Source organism: Anopheles bellator, chromosome 2 (genome assembly GCF_943735745.2).
Source record: "Anopheles bellator chromosome 2, idAnoBellAS_SP24_06.2, whole genome shotgun sequence".
Lineage (NCBI taxonomy): Eukaryota > Metazoa > Arthropoda > Insecta > Diptera > Culicidae > Anopheles > Anopheles bellator.
Genome location: NC_071286.1, coordinates 71,963,218 through 71,976,137, shown reverse-complemented (window position 1 = coordinate 71,976,137; position 12,920 = coordinate 71,963,218). Strand labels below are relative to the sequence as shown.

Here is a 12,920-nt window from a genome sequence, read left to right as displayed (position 1 = left end):
CCAAGATAGAATGCCGTCGCATTCAGATCGCCCGCATTCGCGTTCCTCACTATTAAAGCTGTTTAACACGATCCACTTTTAGTCCTGCTCAAAGTTTGAATCCTCGCGATTGTCCCTCGCATTAGTGTTCTCCAGGAACGGGACGTTTTCGGCTTACTTACTTACTTAAGACTCTTGGTAACAATTTCTCAATAACATTAAATATGTGAATCAATCGGGTAACTGTCGGCTTCCTCGAGCATGTTGCGGAAATTCGGTCGCCCGTTCGGGACGAAGCCATTTTTCGCACCACTGCCTATTTTCCCGTTGCCCGGCAGGTTTCCATTCACGAGACTAACGTGGTGGCTAATCGTCGGCACCGCCCCCGGCATGTCCGGTTCCAGATCCTGTACGATCTCATCGGCGCTGCTCCGTTGGGACGCACGCTGTAGAACGGTCCTGAAGGTGCCTATTTGGACCGCCGGCACATCGGAGTCCTTGGTGGGGTCGACGGAAGTGCCCGAGTTCAACACACGCTCAATGTTGACGCGCACGATCCGCTCAAACTCTCGCTGCACCGACGGACTGTCCGTGTCCCCATCAACCTTGAGTGGGCAAACAGAACAAAACACTGGCGATTACTTGTTCAAGGATGCCTAATTCGAGTGATACGTAGTGAATAATAAAAACACAAGAGCACACGTGCTGGCCGCCACCCCGGGGCGATCCATTGACAAACTTCCACCCAATTAATTATGGATCGGGGAAATTAACTTATTCGATTGGCGATGACGATGGAGCAATTTATATTGCTAAACGGCCAGTGGCCGCGAACGCCTACGCTACTTACGATGGTGAGCCTTCCGGCGGTGTCCATCTCTTTGAGCATCGGTAGCGTTAGCTCCCGGAACAGTTCCAAGCGGCGCCTGAAGGACGAAACGGTGTCATCGAGACGACCACGGCCCAGCTGGAGCTTCGAGCAGTCCAGCAGAATGATGGGTGGCTTTTGGTTGAACTGTGGTTGAAATTGGAAAGCATGTTAGTTCCTTCTTTGGGGTTGCTTTCGTTTCGTCCTTACCTTGCGCTCAAACTCCGAAACTTGGTCCATATCGCGCGGATAGCCATCGATGATGATCCCTCGCTTGTCGGTCATCTGTCCCAGCTGACTCTCGATCAGTGCGTTCAGCGACTTCTTCGGAACCATCTCGCCGGCGGTAATTGCCTCCTTGATGGTGTAATTATCTGACCCAACACGTGGTCCAGATTCGGCCACCGCCCGCAAGGATCTTCCCACACTGGCACAGGAAAGAGTAGTCGAGAGTAGGTCAAAATGAAATGTAACCCACGGGACATCGGTACTGCCCTTAGTTTCACTTTCCTACCTGAAGTGGGCCCACCCGGGGTTAGTGCCGACCACTTTTAGGCACAGGCTGGCCTTATTGCTTCCCGGGCCACCGATCACCCAGAGAACCGGTGGAACACGACCATTTCGTGGCAGCGGACGATCGTGCTCCACATCGCCGAACCCAACGGTCGAAGCCGTCTCGCTGCTACCGTCATCGTGACGGGCCGACTGGCGCAACCCAGTGCGTGACTGCTGCCGCTGCAGCAGCCCGTGGGACGTGGGGCGCGCCATCTGCTCACCAGAGGGCCGGGCGACAGGCGGAGGCGTACGCGTATGGTTTAATTCTACTTGATGTGAAGGAGCTGCAATGACCTTAGGTTGACTAGGTGCCGTGTCTACACTAACTATACTGCCGGGAATGTCATCTACGCCCCTGCCCATACCTGCGACTCCGTTTAACAGTGCTTCCTGATTCTCTTGCGCACCGAGAATGTCTAGCACCGCGGTGCGAAAGTCTTTGTACACCTCCGCCGGCGATCGCTCCCCGTTGATCTGCAAACGAGAACCGATCTTAGAGGGGGCCGCTTTCGCAGGGATCGGGAGCGACTCGGGAGGCCTCGCTAGTTACCGCAATCAACATGTCGCTCTGATCAAAGTAGTCCGCCACGGGCATGACGTTTTTGAAGAAATTTTCCAACTCCATTTTGGCCAACGACAGCACGACGTGGCCCAGCTTGGCACCGTAGTCTATTTGCTTCTGCAGTACAGCCTGACGCCAGGAGATCAGTATTACACCATTGATTACCTGAATCTGCCGGCAGAGAGAGAGAGAGAGAGAGAGAGAGAGAGAGAGAGAAAGAGAGTGACAGAGTTAGAGTGAGCTTCCCGTTCCTTGCGCCGGATGTGCCGGACCAACCTTCTCAGAGTACTCGACAACGTCCCGCATCGATCGTGGGTACCCGGAGACAAGGTATGTTTTGGCAGCTGGGGACATTTTCATTTCAAGCATCAGCACTTCCGTTACCGTTCGCGAAGATAGTTGGGAGAAGTCTTGCATATCTGTGGGATGGACAAAGGTTGATTCGTTAATCCAGCGCCTCTTGGGGATGCTCTTCATTTCCCACCCTCCCGAACTGAGCTCTAAACCGAAGTCGGAGTGGTTTCCGGACAACCGGAGTTGATATGGTAATGTGTAGCGTTTCGGTTAAATGATTGTGTTAGGTGCGCTATTTGACCTCAATCAATATTTGATTAATTTATCAACCTGTCAGGGTTTTTTTCTGCCTACTTTTCTTGAGGTCCAGCTGGCCCTCAGTATAATCTGAACCCAATCAAGGACTATCGGAAATCGATAGGGGTACAATTCTTCATGGTCAATCGGACGGCGTTCTGCTTCTTGTGGGAATCGAACGATGAAAAGTTCATGTCGCAATTATCTCCCGGCCGGAGGAACCTAGGGCTGACCATCAGAACGGTACAGAATCGATTCCCGTGTTCGTCGGCCGATCCGGCGTTAGGCGCAAAGCATTGACAATTCGCAGGAAAATTGCCGTGACGAAACGGACGTTGAAAGCTCTGACGTTGCCCGGTCGCGGGGTCGAAGATGTATCGAATGATAATTACGCTAAGCTATTGATTTTGTTCCACTGGCCACCGTCATTTCACTTGCATGATCCTATTATCGCCAGTAGACAGGGCTGCATAGGAATTTATTCATGAACCGAACCGGACGGTTATGACTAACGAATAAGACACTGGCCCCGACTTCTACTACTACCGTATTTGCACGTGTTGTTTGCGTCGAACGATCCCGAAAACAGAGACCTACCGTTCCCGATGGCGTATTGCTGAAGTAAATCCATCATGTTAATGTGCGTTAAACCGCGGCGCTCCTGCATCAGAGTATCGCAGTGCGTCACTTTACCACTACCGGGGCCACCTGGACGAGTGAATGAGTGGTTTGTAAATTAAAATGCTTATTAAGAGATGTGGTCAGATTGCTGCCAGATGAAAACCTAAGCCATACCTAGAACGAATATAACAGGCACTTTCGGAGGATCGAATTTCACTTTGCCGACGTTCTGCATGCCGTTGTTGGCGCTCCGCGGAGTCCGCACTGCGGTGGAACGTGATCCTTGTCCTCCACCTTTCCAGTCGGGGTCCTCTATGTCGGACGCACTGTTGTTTTTTTCTTTATCAATACAAAAAAAAATGCGAAACAAAGTATCCGTCAGAGATAGCTCACCCAAAGTGGCCAGTAATCAAATCGGAGCGAAGTGGTGGTTTGAATCATGTGACGCTCTTACCTGTATCTAGACAAATACCCATTATCCATTCGAGTTTATTGTGATATTCAAATAGTTTTACACAATCAATTTATGCCTTTGCGACACACGCGTTCCCACCAGGATGCATCAATGGAAGTGATCGTTAGGTTATCGCCGATGGTGTCATACTACGCCACCTCTGCCGTATTCGTCCCGCACTCCTGTAGGGTGCAATTTTTTGTTTCACTTGTCCACCACTTTAAACTGAATCAGATCAGTACACCAAACTATCGATGGACGGTCGACGAAAAAGAAATAAGTGTTTTCACGGTGCCACCACTTAATTGCTGTCCGTACCGGAGCGCCCTTAACGAACGCCGCGCGCGGCCTTGTGGCGGAAAATGATGATGCTTAAGGGCGGATACGGATCGTTCAACGTGGCTGGACGGGGCGCTACCGGGCGCTCCGATAGCGTGCACGTTGCCACAGGAGTAAACACAATTATAACTCAATAAGAGTGTACTATAAGATATTATTTCGTCAAAACAAACCATCAAGAGGTTCTCCCCCGGGAACCGTGGTTTAATGAAATGTCCTCGATCGTTACGTACATTAGTAAGGAGAGGAGCCTAACGGTGCCATTGGTCACGAACGAATTTCAACTCGAACGCAGGACAATGAATGGAAAAGCTTCAACGTAAGCAGATGGAGCTAGGAAAAACACCGTTCGACAGCTTTATTGCGTGAGTGCTGTGAGCAAATTTCCGATGAATCAGCGGATCAGGGGACAGCAACTGGTCTGTCGCCGACCACGGCGCCGTTTGGTCATACCGACGGCAAGTGTCCTGAGCGTACGCTCAATGAAACATTAATCATGTTTTGGCTTGCCTGGAGCCATGCATGTGGATGTACCGACAATTTAGTGTAATTCCACCTCATGTCGGTCGCCCATAAATCTTTCTTTTCGAATTGTGTTTCAAAAGCAATCATACCACCGTTTGATCCCTTTGGATGAAGTAAAACAACAGAGTCCTGGTAATGTTAAAAACACGCACTGATGGTAGAATTTAAAAAAAAATCCTAGTAACATTTAAATAATGCCACCCTTTTCGAATTAATTTACTAACAGAGATAATAAAGATTGAAGCAACATCACATCAGCCACAGCTACGCTACGTTGCGATTTCAATCTAATGCCGGTAGTAATGGTGGAAAATCGATATGTTCGATCGAAACAACGGCAAAAACGCCAAACAAAGGTACGCCCGGCATAGGTGTACCACATGAGGTCCTGCGAGAGATCAACGTACGAATTCTACCATTTAACCACGGGACATTCTAGAAGGCCTCCAAGTCACTTGTTTCACTACCACCCTATGAGGTGCTTTTGTCAGTCATTTAAACACTTGTACGACCTTTAAACTATTATGTCGAGTACAGTCTATCCACTATCATCACCGTAGCCGATAATCTTCATCGTATCTCGTAGTACACAATCTTCCCAATCGCTTCACCGTAACGCAGCGATAGGAAACGGCACGAACATCATACATTTGAAATGGATGAAACTTTTACTACGCTTTTCCCAAAATTGCAGCAATCCTTGGGGTGCAACAGTACAGAACCGTGGGTCTCAGTGGGGCGCACAAATTAGTAGACAAGACGTAGAAAGCGTGACCAACATGTTACAAGCACACCGTCCCGAATGCCGACACTCACTGTCATTGTCGATGGCACTGGCCGATGCTTTTTACTACCGGGACCGGGGTTTGAATAATTGATAGTTAGCTAGACACGAGGACGAATCGGCTTCGCGTGAACCTATCGTGCGCTACACTACTCGTGTGGCTGATTGTAGCCCCCGAAGCCTGGCGAAGGTCCGTATAGAGGACCCCGAACTCATATGTACTTCTTCACTCTGATCCCATACTGATTGCCATTTCCAGTGTACTACTATATCGCGTCACTTGCGACCGTTTGTCAGTGTTTGTGGTCACGCAGCGCGGAACGTAGTACAGCCACCCAGGATTCCCACACTAAAAATTGGACCCAGAACTTACCTGATGTGGCTTGGGGCGCGCAGAATGCTTCTGTTCCCTGATTCGGCAGCTTTCGCTGTTCGATGGAGTCGCCCAGTTCTTATTTGCAATTGTTTTAGCGAGAACGACCTTTTATAACCCGTTTTTGTTTCATATTTTAAATTCATATCCTTCGGTATTCGATCATCGCGCCATCCGCTGTTGTGTTTACTTAAAACTGATTAAATATTCAACGAAACGTAACAGTTTGTTTGGACGTTGGCCATAACACGGCGCAGACTAACTTTGGGTGGTGGTGGGAAAACCGGCCAAGTTTCCGATCGCCAAATGGCCGTGACGATCTTGAAAATTCCATAAATTATTTCAAATTACTGGAACCTTACCAGATGCTCCAACCGGAAGGACCTCTTTGCCCATCGATTGGTTTTAATGGCATTTTTCAACGCCCTTGCCCGGCATTACCAGGTGCGCCGATGATTGGAAGCCATGCGTCACGCGGACAAATAGTTCACACAGAAGCAGGCGTAGTCCTGGGACCTCTAATGATCCCTTCTAAAAGTTGGCGACAACTACCGGTGTCAGTGTTCTTCGAGCTAATTACATCAGGTCCTCGTTTTAGGTCAGATCCTTCGCTTCTACGGTTATGATTTGATACGGTGTCCCACCTTCTTTGCTTCGACCGTTTCACCTGCTTTCGTCGCATCACTCACTCTATCATTTATGGAACAGTCATTGGGCCAGTACAATCTAATCAGCGGGTTGACGATCTCGGGCATTGAATTTAAATACTGACACAGCAAAACCGAAAACAAGAATCGGAGATGGGAAGGATATACATTGTAACACTGGCCATGGTTAGTTTATTGTTTCGAAATCTCTACATAGTCGCATAGTCGTAAATAGGCAAGAAAATATAGATCGATCAAAAATTTCACGTGCTAGAAATATGTGTGAAACAGAGCTAAGCCATCGAATTAGTGCTCATCATCGCCTCATTTGGGTTGCACGACAAGGCCGAGGAACTGGCGGCAATGGGATGCAAATAAGAAATTATCGCAAGACTGCACACAGAGCAAATTAATTTGCAAATAATCGTTTTCATGTGGCTCGTGCTATTGTTCGAGTGAATTATTAAAAAACCAACACGCCAAGCATGGTCTCACCTGCTTCAATTCCCAACGTGAATAATTCAAAATAAACGGCTTCGTGTATTCGATACTATGAATAATAACGCTGCAAGCGATACAACAAGTACCCAAAAAATCATAAGACGTTTTTACTTCACGGATAAATCATCAATCCTTTTCAAAGCCATTTAAATCCATCCCATTGTTCAATATAGTGGCAAGAAACTAATTTACAATGATTTCAGGAGCGGCAATTTGTCAAGCGAGTGCTCGGTTCTAGTTTTATTGAGCGATGGAAACATAAATTATTTATTGTTGAATTGTTGAACATTTAAAATTGTTTAATTGTTTTGCTATGCCCCTGTTTTAGTACAACTGCATCTTTCCGCTCAACCCTGACATTTGTTTTGTTGATGTTCTAATGTTTTCTGAAATCAACTCCAAAGCGGGTTGCCGAAGTGGAGTGGAGTTTTCTCTTTACTTGTGTTAAAAACATGGAAAAACTTCCGAAATCGTCCAAAGGACACCGGTTCGATAACAGTTTGATATGCATCGAGTATCCTGGGGCCGTTTCAAACGTTGACCGTATGTTGCATACACTTGGTGGCCTGCGTGAAATCAGTACCGTAAGTGCCCATCATTAGCGAAGGGTTGCGATGTTTTGCTTATGGATCCTTTCGTTTTTCTATAGACCTTTGAACAAGACAAACGTCGTATAGAACTCCGCTTTCGACCCGATTGCATGTTTGCGAAACCGACCTATGCTGACGGTGCAGGGGCAACAGGTCTTGCCCTGAAAGTAGTGGTGCGACGGAAGAAAACGAATCCGGATGAAGCGGTTATAAAATCGACAAAAATTATCGGATGCGTACGGCGGATCTACAAATTCAACGCAATGTGTGATTTTCAACAGCTGCCGGTTTATCGGAATGTTGAAAGTAGAAAGGTGGAATGCCTGCATGATGAAATCGTTCCTAAAGGTGTGTGCACCACTAGCCCCTTGGATCGTAAGACCGAGATTCCGTTCTTTCTGCCTCCGACCTGCTTCAGCCGCACGGATGTGGTGAATTTTAGTGTGCTTCGTGAGAAAAAATTGGCAGATTCGGAAATTCCGGCAGAACGAAAGTCAAGACTGCTGCGACAAAAGTACGGAATATATCACCCGTACACCATGACCGAACCTATACCGGCGCAATCGAACAAAAAGTACCAGGAGATGCTGGCTACTCGGATGATTCCGAAGAAGAGCATCGAAGACATACAAGCGGCATTCGATGCGAGACCGATATGGACAAAGAGTGCGCTGCGGAACATCAATCGGTTCGATATCAGCCACGACACGATCTCAACGATCCTGCCAGCCGTAGGATTTTACTACGTGAACGGTCCTTGGCGGGGCACTTGGGTGCGGTATGGGTATGATCCGCGAAAGCATTTCGAAGCCAGGATGTACCAGCTGTTGGACTTCCGCGTGCGCTCTATCGATGCGCTGCACGAGTCGATTAAAATTAAACGACGTGCCACAGGCAAACTCAATTACCGTATCGGTGGTATGCAGGTTCCCAAAGATGAGCAACCAACGTATGAAAACAGCATCTTCACCGAAGATACTGTCCCACATCATCGCATCATATTCTACCAGTACTGTGACATTCATTTGAAAAAAATCAAAGAAATGCTCAACAAAGTGCCATCTCCGATGAGTGGTACAGTTTGCGACGAACGCAACGGATGGCTGCCGAACCGTTTCGATGACCAATGCCGCAACATAATGATGGAGGTGGTTCTCAATAATATCCGCAAACTGCGAGCATCGAATCCGGAAGCATACGAGGAAATGGACTCCGTTTCGGAGGATGCAGATGGCCTGGCAGATTTGAGTGAAGTGGATGATGAACCACTGTCGGACGCAAGCATGGGGTCGGTTGATGAAGAGAATTGAAATAATAAAAGAAAAACATTGTGCTTTTCAAACGCAAAAACAAACGCTCATTGGCAAAGTTTGAATGCTCGTCATGTTTGAAGCCACTTCCGGCAACCCTGCGCACGGTATGGACAAACTGTCAAATGTCTTGACACAAAAACATTGACGCGATAGTAAAAAAACCGTGTTGATCCTTGATTGAATGGTGGCATGAAAAATATCCTTTTATCGTGATTCGTACACAAATGGAGCTCGTACAAGATTATGAACAGCAATACGCCGTGCAGACGGCGGAAATTACTGCCCAAATCGGTCGGATCGCTGCGTCTAGTGGCGGTAAGTGATAATTATGGTTCTTATCAGCAGAATATGGTATATCACATACCCCACTCCACTTCACTCATTGGATGGGCTTTGCTTTTGCAGCGGAACGAAACAAACTCATTTCGGACATTGACCGCCAGCTGGAAGAATCACAAGAATTGCTCGAGCAAATCGGACTAGAAATTCGTGACATCCCGCAGACTTCGCGGGCCGCGTATACGTCGCGATTGAACTGCTATCAGGCCGAATGGAAAAGATTGCAACAGGAATTCAACAACGCAAAGATAGTGCGCTCGAAGGCGGGTTACGATTCGTCGGTTGACGAATTTGACGAAATTGGTATACAGGAGGATCAGAAACGTCGGCTGCTCGATAACACGGAGCGATTAGAACGGACCAGCAACTATCTTAACGATGCATACCGGGTTTCTATCGAAACGGAACAGGTCGGTGCGCAGGTTTTGGCCGACCTCAGCCAACAGCGCGAAACCATACAGCGGTCACGTGGAAGGGTAATCTTTGCGGGAACGTGCTCTCAAACTACCTACAGCGAACGATTGACGCATTTCTTTCGTTTCAGCTTCGCGAAGCCGATGCCGACTTGAGTCGATCTTCGCGGATCCTGAACTCAATGATAATGCGTGCAATGAGGGACAAGTTCATCCTCGTCGTGGTAGTGGTCGCTATATTTCTAGTACTTGTTTTAAGTATTTATTTTTCCATTTCCTAAGCTCCATCGACCAGAGCTGGACAGTGCAGTTGATTTTTAATTTGTTCTTTTGCTTTAACCTGGTTAATAGCAGCTTAGGTAGGTACGAAATACCTTTAGTTAAGCCTTGTTTGAATGCTTTGTGATATGTACCGTTAACAGATTGTATTTTACTTTTCTGCTAAAGAATCCAGTAGATGTGTTTCCATTCTAATGCAGTATCATTGATAGATATAAACCATGAAATACATGCCTAATAAACAAGCCTGAGATTTATTCATTTTAAATTCCGTTTTGCAGAACTTTTTTGTATTATGTGCTTTTTCGTTCTTCCTGGCAACACTGCATCACCAACTAATCGTTCCAACCGGCATCACTGCCCCGGTGTCAACCGGAATACACATTATAACATCGCACTGCTAAAATCGCTCAGAAGCTGCGATAAAGTAATTCACGTTTTGTGTTACGCAAAGTGTACGAACCGGTAAATTGTGCAAGGTACGACATGTTCTTTATTTGTTGTGAATTCCAGAAACGCTGGTTAGATGAAATTGGCCAGAAAAAAGTTACAATAACATCAAAGCAAACACAGATCGGCAATCGCACCTTAACCTCATTTACAAAAGCTGATGCAATTGTTATTTCGATGGTAACACTAGGTTCTATTTACGACACTTCAATGGTTTATGTTTGCAGGCACCTCCTGAAGTAACAAAATGGCTACACAGTTTTTGAACCGCCTCGGACAACTGGGTTTGGGAGTAGCCGTCGTCGGTGGAGTTGTAAACTCTGCATTATATAACGGTTCGTAGCATTAGGGGACCGGCAAGTTCATGGTCTAACTTGTGCCGACTTTTTCCTCAATCCTTAGTTGACGGTGGCCATCGAGCAGTAATTTTTGATCGATTCAGTGGTGTCAAGCAGCAGGTGTCCGGTGAAGGCACACATTTCTTTGTGCCATGGGTTCAGCGGCCTATCATTTTCGACATTCGTTCGCAACCACGCAATGTACCGGTGGTGACCGGCAGCAAGGATTTGCAGAATGTCAACATCACCCTACGTATTCTGTTTCGCCCCGTCCCGGATCAGCTGCCCAAGATCTACACCATCCTGGGCCAGGATTACGACGAACGTGTGTTGCCATCGATTACGACCGAAGTGTTGAAGGCAGTGGTGGCTCAGTTTGATGCCGGTGAGCTAATTACCCAGCGTGAGATGGTTTCGCAGAAGGTGTCGGACGACCTGACCGAGCGTGCCTCACAGTTCGGTGTCATTCTGGACGATATTTCGATCACACACCTTACGTTCGGCAAGGAGTTTACACAAGCCGTCGAGATGAAACAAGTGGCGCAGCAGGAAGCAGAAAAGGCTCGATTTTTGGTCGAAAAGGCGGAGCAGATGAAACAGGCTGCCATCATTACGGCGGAAGGTGACGCACAGGCCGCTCAGATGCTGGCCCGATCGCTGAAAGAATCTGGCGATGGCCTGATCGAGCTGCGTCGAATTGAAGCTGCCGAAGACATTGCCTACCAGATGAGTAGATCGCGCGGAGTGAACTATCTGCCGGCCGGTCAGCAGACGCTGTTGGGTCTGCCGCAGTAATTGTTTGCACGCGCTGCTCTACTCCCTTGTCATTAAGAACAATATGTTTTAAGCCAAGAGCTCTGCATCGCCCAAGCGAAAGTGCAAATACTGGCCCGTGATCTGAAGGCAGTGGAAGGGTCGAGTGTTATTATTTGTGGACCTATTCACGGCACGACCGTGCGGTGCATTGATCAAAAACGTCAGGAAAGCATTTATGGAAATAATCCGGTGGAAAATAGGGACGTACACTAGAATTGGGCAGTTCCCGTAGGTCATTCGCACCGAACAATGCATTGTTGTACATTGCATTTGGATTGGGGGAAAATAAAATAAATAGAATACCCTATCACTTTTTTTTCGAATGTTACTCTTAAAAACTAACGAAAGAATAATTTCCTTTTTCGCACCAACTGATCTCTTTTTATTGTTGCTTGAAGAGTGGTTCCTTAATGTTTATACAAACAGGCATCATCATTGCCACAGCCTACTTCGACTTGCCGGTGGCAGCTTTAGTGGGCTTGGTGGTCGTCTTGGCAACCTTGGGCGGCTTACCCGTTGACTTGGCCTGCTGCTGGGCACGCAGCACCTTCACGACCTTCTGTTCGTCGATAAGGAATGCGCGAATGATGCGCTCACGGAGGCAACGGTGGCACAGCACACCGCCGAAGGTGCGGGTCACGGTCTTCAGGCGACGGCTCATGCGGGGACGCTCACTTGGCCGCGATGGCTTGATACCAGCGAGCTTCTCCTTGCACTGTCCGCATTTTGGCAGGGTACGCTGTTTCTTCACGTACAGGTACACAAGCCGACCGCCGGGTGTACGAACACTGAAATCAGACACGATGACAAACGAGCGATTAAATTACATTCAAAGGAAGCGAGTTCATTCCTAGGCATCAGCAGGTATCGAAGCTAATCATTAGCGAAAACAATCTGTATCCAACTATAGAAGTGCCTTGTTCCATTCCCTCGAAGCAAGACAGGCAAAAGAGGACAACCCATTACTCTAGCACAAATAGTAGCATCGAAACACTAACACAGCATGCGTAGCGTGAGTCGATGGTAGCATACATTGTGCACAACATCTTAGCAGGCCACGAGAAGGTAACCGAGATTTCGTTTCGTTCATGCTGAATCCTAGAAACCGATGGCCATAACCAGAATGCGATGGAATACGTACACACGGCGTTTGTTGGACTTGGTGTTGTACGACAAGCGTCGTCGAAGCGTCAGTCGCTGGACCATTTTACCGAATCAACCTACAACGAAGCAAAGCATGAAAGATTGGTAAATGAATTGCAGTTTGAAATTACGAAGAGAGGAATATTGAAAAAACATCGGCATCGTCGGAGAATGCATAAACGTCATACACCGTCGATGGGAAGTTCTGCGATCGAAAACAAAAACCAACGCCGGTTAGGAACATTTTGAGACACAATCTAACAAAAATGTTCCCAGAACCATCGTCGAATGCTTGTGCTTCGACCGCTCGTAAGATTAAGTACAGATAATATTTGATTCTATCCAGAAAATCACAAATAAATTTGCACCTTCACTAAATGTGTCCACCAGGCAGCACGTAAAGTGATGGAAAGAGAGAAGCTGGCGACTGACGTTTGCCC

The 12,920-nt window shown here is 47.4% G+C and overlaps 5 protein-coding genes across 5 annotated transcripts; 3 read left to right on the top strand and 2 right to left on the bottom strand.

The window, feature by feature from the left end:
- Positions 1 to 197: 197 nt before the first annotated feature.
- LOC131210778 (adenylate kinase isoenzyme 5) lies at positions 198 to 3,652 on the bottom strand. The gene is made up of 9 exons (XM_058204069.1): positions 3,631 to 3,652; positions 3,351 to 3,515; positions 3,153 to 3,263; positions 2,241 to 2,383; positions 1,953 to 2,135; positions 1,362 to 1,876; positions 1,058 to 1,274; positions 830 to 994; positions 198 to 584 (listed from the first exon to the last, which is right to left on the bottom strand). The coding sequence occupies exons 1-9, from the start codon at positions 3,650 to 3,652 to the stop codon at positions 198 to 200; spliced, it is 1,908 nt and encodes a 635-aa protein (XP_058060052.1).
- Positions 3,653 to 7,221: 3,569 nt separating this feature from the next.
- LOC131207982 (general transcription factor 3C polypeptide 5) lies at positions 7,222 to 8,699 on the top strand. Its single transcript, XM_058200621.1, has 2 exons — positions 7,222 to 7,383; positions 7,449 to 8,699. The coding sequence occupies exons 1-2, from the start codon at positions 7,252 to 7,254 to the stop codon at positions 8,697 to 8,699; spliced, it is 1,383 nt and encodes a 460-aa protein (XP_058056604.1). The 5' UTR covers positions 7,222 to 7,251.
- A 163-nt stretch (positions 8,700 to 8,862) lies between these two features.
- Positions 8,863 to 9,960, top strand: LOC131210584 (vesicle transport through interaction with t-SNAREs homolog 1A). The gene is made up of 3 exons (XM_058203853.1): positions 8,863 to 9,017; positions 9,108 to 9,517; positions 9,586 to 9,960. Exons 1-3 carry the CDS (start codon positions 8,927 to 8,929, stop codon positions 9,733 to 9,735), a joined length of 651 nt encoding a protein of 216 aa, XP_058059836.1. The 5' UTR covers positions 8,863 to 8,926; the 3' UTR covers positions 9,736 to 9,960.
- Positions 9,961 to 10,095: 135 nt separating this feature from the next.
- Positions 10,096 to 11,637, top strand: LOC131208899 (protein l(2)37Cc). Its single transcript, XM_058201833.1, has 3 exons — positions 10,096 to 10,212; positions 10,411 to 10,518; positions 10,586 to 11,637. The coding sequence occupies exons 2-3, from the start codon at positions 10,431 to 10,433 to the stop codon at positions 11,314 to 11,316; spliced, it is 819 nt and encodes a 272-aa protein (XP_058057816.1). The 5' UTR covers positions 10,096 to 10,212; positions 10,411 to 10,430; the 3' UTR covers positions 11,317 to 11,637.
- A 59-nt stretch (positions 11,638 to 11,696) lies between these two features.
- On the bottom strand, positions 11,697 to 12,912 carry LOC131208914 (large ribosomal subunit protein eL34). The gene is made up of 3 exons (XM_058201853.1): positions 12,849 to 12,912; positions 12,479 to 12,557; positions 11,697 to 12,125 (listed from the first exon to the last, which is right to left on the bottom strand). Exons 2-3 carry the CDS (start codon positions 12,541 to 12,543, stop codon positions 11,783 to 11,785), a joined length of 408 nt encoding a protein of 135 aa, XP_058057836.1. The 5' UTR covers positions 12,544 to 12,557; positions 12,849 to 12,912; the 3' UTR covers positions 11,697 to 11,782.
- Positions 12,913 to 12,920: the final 8 nt, after the last annotated feature.

Excerpts from the sequence above, each read along its gene's own strand:
- LOC131210584 (XM_058203853.1), top strand. The coding sequence starts at position 8,927 with ATGGAGCTCGTACAAGATTATGAACAGCAATACGCCGTGCAGACGGCG. Across the intron at positions 9,018-9,107 it reads GATCGCTGCGTCTAGTGGCG|CGGAACGAAACAAACTCATT; the intron begins GTAAGTGATAAT and ends TTGCTTTTGCAG. Across the intron at positions 9,518-9,585 it reads TACAGCGGTCACGTGGAAGG|CTTCGCGAAGCCGATGCCGA; the intron begins GTAATCTTTGCG and ends CTTTCGTTTCAG.
- LOC131208914 (XM_058201853.1), bottom strand. The coding sequence starts at position 12,543 with ATGGTCCAGCGACTGACGCTTCGACGACGCTTGTCGTACAACACCAAG. Across the intron at positions 12,126-12,478 it reads AAGTCCAACAAACGCCGTGT|TGTTCGTACACCCGGCGGTC; the intron begins GTACGTATTCCA and ends GTCTGATTTCAG.
- LOC131207982 (XM_058200621.1), top strand. The coding sequence starts at position 7,252 with ATGGAAAAACTTCCGAAATCGTCCAAAGGACACCGGTTCGATAACAGT. Across the intron at positions 7,384-7,448 it reads GCCTGCGTGAAATCAGTACC|ACCTTTGAACAAGACAAACG; the intron begins GTAAGTGCCCAT and ends GTTTTTCTATAG.
- LOC131210778 (XM_058204069.1), bottom strand. The coding sequence starts at position 3,652 with ATGGGTATTTGTCTAGATACAG. Across the intron at positions 3,264-3,350 it reads GCCTGTTATATTCGTTCTAG|GTGGCCCCGGTAGTGGTAAA; the intron begins GTATGGCTTAGG and ends TCACTCGTCCAG. Across the intron at positions 2,136-2,240 it reads TTGTCGAGTACTCTGAGAAG|ATTCAGGTAATCAATGGTGT; the intron begins GTTGGTCCGGCA and ends CTCTGCCGGCAG.
- LOC131208899 (XM_058201833.1), top strand. The coding sequence starts at position 10,431 with ATGGCTACACAGTTTTTGAACCGCCTCGGACAACTGGGTTTGGGAGTA. Across the intron at positions 10,519-10,585 it reads AAACTCTGCATTATATAACG|TTGACGGTGGCCATCGAGCA; the intron begins GTTCGTAGCATT and ends CTCAATCCTTAG.